Source organism: Ceratina calcarata, unplaced genomic scaffold, assembly GCF_001652005.2.
Source record: "Ceratina calcarata isolate Rehan_Ccalc_2016 unplaced genomic scaffold, ASM165200v1 scaffold15.2, whole genome shotgun sequence".
Classification (NCBI taxonomy): Eukaryota; Metazoa; Arthropoda; class Insecta; order Hymenoptera; family Apidae; genus Ceratina; species Ceratina calcarata.
In genome coordinates, this window is record NW_017136199.1 from 47,662 (window position 1) to 55,135 (window position 7,474).

At 35.9% G+C, this 7,474-nt stretch overlaps 1 protein-coding gene across 2 annotated transcripts in view; it reads right to left on the reverse strand.

Annotated features, from left to right (window-relative positions):
- The window catches only part of Hao (Hydroxyacid oxidase), a 7,134-nt gene extending 5,251 nt beyond the window's left edge, over positions 1-1,883 (reverse strand). The window contains exons 1-3 of one of the 2 annotated variants that reach the window (XM_026819335.1): positions 1,632-1,883; positions 1,407-1,545; positions 923-1,074 (exon numbers count right to left, since the gene is read on the reverse strand). In XM_026819335.1, the coding sequence (XP_026675136.1) occupies positions 923-1,074; positions 1,407-1,543 (289 nt within the window). In that variant the 5' untranslated portion in view covers positions 1,544-1,545; positions 1,632-1,883. Of the gene's footprint in view, positions 1-922; positions 1,075-1,406; positions 1,549-1,631 lie in introns of both variants that reach the window. The other variant, XM_018036314.2, reaches the window with a different exon arrangement.
- Positions 1,884-7,474: the final 5,591 nt, after the last annotated feature.

The window sequence follows — 7,474 nt, forward strand, 5'->3', positions numbered from 1 at the left end:
TAATATAAAAGTGCGTTACACTTTCATTAACTAGTCATTTAAAAATTGTGATTAATTGAGATTTGATCATTTTCCATTGAGGCACGTGCAGGGCGTCCATAATTATTGATACTTGTTCGTACTTGTTTCAAACATTACGAGATTCATTATTTTTAACAATGCCTTGAAGTATTTCGATTCATGCATTTTTTAACGCATTTATAATATATCGATGTAAATATTGTACGAACCCTCTGTTGTGCCTTAAACGTGTAGCCACATTTAAAACGTTATAAAAGGTGCAGTTATAATTACGACGATTACACTACAAACTTCGCTTCAGTGCTCAATTTTTTATCTACTAAAATACATTTTCTATTATATTATTAACGTACATATATATATATACATATTGTATATACTTAAGAATTATATGAGAACTGAATGCAAGACACAAAATTTCTTTATTGCCAAATTTTCGGAACCGTTAATTAATTAAGTTTTCCCGACTGAAACAATGTAACTTTTTATAATGTACTAGAAATAAATCATTTATTATACAATTATACCTATCGATCGAAGGAGTTTTCCGTTCAATACGTGGCTCTACCATTAGCATTAATGCGCAACGTTTTACATCAAACAAACAAGAATATCTACCCGAGCATACATGTATAATTTCATTGCATGTGTGCGTCATGTACCAGGAACTATCAACCATCTGAACATTTTTATGCGACGCGGTCTTTTATGTATACTTTTATCTACGTATCATTTAAATGTTGTACAAACACGAATGAATTAAACGGACAGAAATTATTTTTTACAAAAATTCGTCTGGTTGTTAATTAACCGGTTCATACAATTATAGTTTTATAAAATATTAGTATTAATCGATCAGGTGCTAGTGACATTTGGAAGTCTATATTCTGCAGAAACTTACCTCTGGCGTTGGCTAGTTCGCCTTCCGGATGCGCCATGCGTTGCATAGCCGCGGGTGCGATGCCGATCGGAATCGAGAGTTTCTCACCTAAAACTACGGTGCTCAAGTCCCTTTTCGAGACATTCCTTAAAAATTTAGGCCTTATTCTATACCTGCGAACCGTGACAAATATTTATTAACGAAAACGTTCTCGGATAACGTTAAAATAATAATAATAATAAATTTATTACAATAAAAATTAAATACAATATAAATGGGAGCATCCCTTTAGTTAACATGAGAACGTAAGTAATACATAGGAAAAAAGAAAGAATAACAAGTTCAGTTTTAAATCCGGATCACGAAATAAGCCCAAACATAAATGAAGTTATCAAAAAATCAAAAGAATTATTAAACTATTATAAATTATAATAATATATAATATTAAATTATTAAACGTGTACCGTGACGGAAAAAACTTGAGAATCACTGTTTTAATACGTACTTTTTAAATGCCTCTGTATTCAATTTTAAAGTGTATTGTTCACCCGCGCCGGAATTGTAATAATCCCTCACGGCGGGTGTCAGATGTTTCTCGGCATACTTTTCGAAATCCTCGATACAAATCATTGATTGGGCCATGGCTTCTAAACCGGGAAAACACGAAATTAATTTTCCACGAACAATAATTGATACAATAATTCGTCAAGTATTTTTTAAAGAGAATTACCGTTTTAAATTAGTAAATACTGTTTCTTCCAACAAATTAATGAACTGTACACCTCGCGCTAGTTGAAACGTAAACTGAGAAAGATCCGCGAAAAATTGTACACTTAGATGCCCGACAGACGTTCCCGCTTCACTGTCGAACGGCTACTTCGCGAGTCAATCGATTTTTCAACTCGGAAAACATACGTTTAAATGGATACAGTGATCTCGACCAGCTGGTCGTGCAACTAGTGACCGCAGTCGACGCGAAATCATTCAGATAACCCTCGTAGACCCGACCCAATATTGCTGATAAAATTATTTGCTCTCTGTTACTTGCCTTTTTGTACGCTTATTGACTCTGTTTATCTTCGTAGAATTTTCATCAAAGACGGATGTGTCTTATTGTTAAATGCCCCGGCAGATGAAACGCGCTCTTGTGTTTCTTAATCAAAACCCGATGTAATTAAATAATTATTACCAAGAGATAGACATTACTACACAGAATTATAATTTATTTGAAAGATTATATTCTAACAATGCTGTCATTCTATAACTAGATTTTATTATGTAAAAAATGATTACGCAGAGGAAGATCGTAATTTTGCAACAAACCGCGAACGAGGTATATCTACTGTGAAGGTATATATACTGTAAAAAAGAAAAACAATTTATGTAACAACGAGAAATAAGTCAGTCTCAATGGCGTCTCTTCAGGCGTTCGGATATGATCCACGCGCTTTGTGTCGTAACTTTTGCATGCTTGCAAACGTACGATTTGTACGCACTTTAGATTATATCGCACGATTGAACTAGATTGTCACGTTCAAACGAATGAAGTACTTAATTGATGGCCTAAAAATTCCCCCGAATCAGCACTTACGATTTACAACTTTTGATTAAGTCCGATTAAAAAATTTACTAGTTAAGCCTTCTTTATAATCTATATTTGCGTCGTATTAAAAATACAATCATTTGGGAATCAGAACATTAAAAACATAAGAATTTCATACATAGTTCCTTATCTGCATCGTATTACATATATTACAAAATAAAATAAAAATTGGTCATTTGGGAATTAAAGGACTAACAGCATAAGAATTCTATATAATTGTCTATAATATAATTCTCTGTCTGCGTGGTGTTAAAAATAAAAATGAATCATTTGGGAATTAACAAAACAAGATCAAAAGAATTCCATACAGTTGTCCATATAGTAGCGTTGAATTAACAGTTAACTGATTTGGTAATCAGAGGATTAAGAACATAAGAATTCCATATAGTTCTTTATCTGCGTGGTATTAAAAATAAAACTTTGCCATTTAGAAATTAGGAGATCAAGGAGATAATTTACCTTCATTGAAGATGACTGGCATTAGATTGTATTAACGATTCGCTTCATACGAATTCCATGTAGCAGACACGTGCGATTTCGTGACTCGTGACTGTCGGAAGTTGCACAACTTGAAACTTTGGATTCTGATGTGAATCGAAACGAAATTTCACGGATGATGGAAAAAAGTGATACCGATAAGCTCAAATTATGCAACTCTCTCTCTTTCTGGGCGCAGTTTCTCGTCTACAAAATATCTTCAACAAGTCATAAAAACAATTGTACACGTGCTCGTCGGTTTTTCTGCAACCGGTCATCTTTTTTCCCTTTCGCGTTAGGCAAAAAAGTTTGATAATCAAACAAGTGAACTTCAAACCGTTTCGATCTATAAACGCACGAAGTTGATGAACCTTGAAAAATGTTCCACGTACGAAATCATGCCAAGTAATATCAGTGAATGCAAGCGGAATAAAACAAACGTACGTATAAACAAATAGCGAGACCGGGAAGTTATGGAAGAGGATGATAAACAGGCCATGAATAACGCTATCGTGTCTTTTTAAACTGTACTTTATTACATTCTGTTAGAAATAATACACAAAGGATTCTCGGGCGCGGCGAAGCTTTTCGCGTCGATCAACACACGAGTTGATCTCGATGAAGAAATTCGGGAACCCCGTAGATCGTTTAGCGAACCGTTGTCTGCGACACCCTCTCGATGGAAATGATACAATAGACAATATACAATCTTAATTAATACAGTATTTATATGAATGAAAATCTGCGAGGGATTCACGTGTATAGAAGAGTGCATTTCCTTTTTAATTTGTTTCTCGTTCTCGTGTTTATACTTGCTGCTTACTCGAAGTCGCAGACTCGGTTGGCTCGATTCGCGATTCGGTTAACGTTCAAGTAAGTGAAATGCTTACGTAAATGCGCCTATTTTAAAAACGGATAATGTCGGAAAACGACGTGAGCACTTATCTTCATTTTCTAGTCGCCCTCCTAAAGCGTGTTCTTACGCAGTTACGTATTTTATCTGTCGCGTCCACTATTTTCGTTTTCTTATTTATTACTTAGATTCGTTCATAGAAATTAGGAATATTCAGTGTTTCTTTTGTTTTCGTATCTTTTTTGGTATTTACTTTCGTTTGAACGTCGATATTTGGTGCTCGATTGCAAAGCGAGTGTCGATTTTTTCCGGTTTAGATCAGTTCCTTACAATCCTATACGCTGCATTCGTCCGTTATTTAGAAAATATAATGAATGCGTCTCGTCTTCGATATTTTCACGATCGTTCCCGTGTCTTCTCTAACGTGCGATTCGGGAAATTCACCTTTAAAATATTGCATTCCGTCTTCTCGTCTTTCCTTATAGAGGATTTCTCTTATTTCTTAAAAATCGAGTAAGCAGACTCAGAGCGACGATCCTCTACAAGAGGAATAGGTCTGCAGCCTCTGGTGACCCAAGAGAGATGATCCAAGAAGAATCACGCTCGAAGCCAGTGGAAACGAGGAGGCTCGAAGTTAACGATCTGTAGAATGATTGAACTGCACATACCGCGAGCCGATGTACTATTCGTTCGATGTAAACGTGACGATTAAAAGCACGTAAATGGATATCAATCATCGTGCCTCTTGCTTGTTGGATACCGCGGTTTAACGATACCGACTCTTTACAGAAGTTATTAAAACAAATCGTAGTCCACGAAACAATTGAATCTAACAACATCGTCAGTTTTTCTTAGAATCATTGATCCTTCGATTAGCGTAACCAAAGGAATAGATTTAAATAGAAACCGATTTGAAGAAATGTGATTTGACTCAGGCGCGGATTAAAGGAGCTTCAGCCCCGGATCGCAACATCTAAAGAACCCCGCGAGCTAGAATAAGAAAATATATTGCGCACACATAATTTAATTCGTAATTTTTAATATGTGAATATAAAAAGAAAATTTTTACAGTAATGAATTGAAAAATAATAACATAGTTTTTATTTATATTCACAAAATGATCAGTTTTTACTGCCCTTAAGTGGGTCGCGTATTTATTTTAGCTCCGGACATCGTGAATTTTTAATCCGCCTCTGATTTGACTATATTCGTCCTGCGAATATCTTCGACGTTTCGACAACTCGGGAACCGAGTCCGAAAGAGCGCAATGCTCACAGACCGAAATCAATTGTTTTATTTGAGGAGTCGCCCAAACACCGCAATTTTTGGCAGTCGCTTCCAATACGTTTATATAAATACTTAAAACCATTACTTCTCCTCCTTGTCCTTCCCCGTTCGTGAATTCAATCGTAACGGCGAACACGTTGACTGCAGGTCATTCGATATTTTTAGATGATACAGTGTCTCGGTCCTAATATAGGACGATGAAAATTAAATATTCTATGTGCACATGTTAGGTATCGTATAATTATATCGCAAGCGTAACGATTACAATAAATTATTCTACGACGTCGACTTCCGGCGAGAGATCAGCTTGAAACCGACTGGCTCGATTAAACGAGTTGTCAACGCTCTCATTGTCTGACGCGTCTAGCGGAATTCCACGCACCGTTTTTTCTCTGTCACGTTTCATTATCTCCGAAACGCTCGTTTCACAAGGAGAGGGAGAAGGCAATCAGTTCTCCGACAACGAATCGAACCACGATTTCGAGCTTTACATAATTGTCCCGTATCTACTGATTAGAATCCCACGTGATCTCGACGTCTCTCTCTCTCTCTCTCTCTCTCTCTCTCTCTCTCTCTCGACATTCCGGTTTACATTCCGATGGTTTACTTGGTCCGCACGCAAGGCGTCAGATGGAAAGAAACCACAAGCTCCGAGAAAATTACGCTTTCCTTATGCTAATAATTTTTCCAATTTTCTTCAGCCCTGCTACGATTTCATCTTTTTCTCCTCGTTACCCTGAATCAACGACGATCGTATCGTTGATGACATTTGCTCTTGAGTGATGAAACAGTAGATAGAATTATGTTTGTTATCATTTCTTCGTTTATTGTAATTCATTCCTTTAGACACGTGCTGAGAACCGTAACAGGGTAATCATTTTGGTATCTTGAGCCGCTTTGTTACAGCATATATTAATGAAGTCAGCTTCCATGCATCGAAAGTGTACAGAGTACAGGCAGAGGACTTCTTCAGTAAATCAGAATTTGATTCGTTAATCCCAAATCAGACCACGTAATCGTGTCTATTAGATCTTGCATAAATTTATTTATAAAATAAATCCATGCATTTAATCCAATGCATTTATTTATAAAATAAAAGACAATTTATTCAGCGCCCGGCAGAAGCTAAATTGCGAAAGAAAGGATTTAAGCGAAGTTAACGGGCACTTGCATTACACTTTGCAATCCAATTTCTCCCCTCGCATGAAAAAAGGCAGTTTGGAATAAATTAACACATCACGATACTGCTAAATCGATCCTTCATAACGTGCTGCACGCTCTTTCACTATCGGATTTATCGATCACTACGTGAAAAGCAACAACGTGCGGTGAACTCTCGTTCAACTGCATCGGAAGAGTTAATGTAAATCGTAGTATTCGATCAATTTTTAACACTAGATTGCCTAGATTTGACTCATTGTTCAAGACTTGAATTTCAAGTATCATGCAAAAGAAATAAAAATAAGTGCGTCTGTGTTAAATGTAATAAAAAAATTTACGGACAATGTATTTTGAAAACAAAATACGTATGTAAAAATTGTTTTGAATAAAGTTTCTTTAAAATAAAATTGTATTTTTTAAAAAGACTTCAATTTCAATACTTCAGGCAAAATACGTACATATCCAACATTCGGCAATCTAGTGTTAAGGTTTTTCCTAATCTCTAGAAGGAAATCTTTATTTCTCGTTAATGAATTGCCTGAATGAATTCTACTTCGGATGAGACAAATTCATGACCGATTCCGTTGGATGAAAGTAACGCTTGAAACAGAAGAACGTAGATGTACCGATAATGGAGCGCAAAGGATTGGCAATGAAATCAGTATGCGAGTAAATTAGTATAAATACATTGACCGCTTAACGAGGTAGCTTTATTGTTGAATTTCTCTTCCGTTATATCTCTCCTCTATCTTTTATCGATCTTTTCGTTTTGTTCGTTTTATTCCTTTCGAAACAGCCTCGGAGGAAATTGTCAAAGGCAAATGAGAAACGCGAGCACCGAGAAGCCGACAGAGCTGGTCGTTTTGCTAATACGACGATAATAAAGACGGAGACGTATGTCGTTACAAATTGGTATCATGGAAGTCTTATTTAAGGATGTATTGGATATACAGTCAATCTCAAAAGTAAAGTATTCCCAAAAATTTCTAAAAATGCTTCAAATAAAAGTTACTTTTCTTCTAACTTCGATATTTAATGAGTTACATATGATTATATGGCATTTTATTGATGTTGACAAAATCCGACCATCCCAACGTCGAAATGGCGAACTTTTGACAAAAAATTTCGTTTTTCTTCAATAACTCCTAAACTGTTGATTGTACGAGAAAATTGCATAGGACCTTTCTTGTAG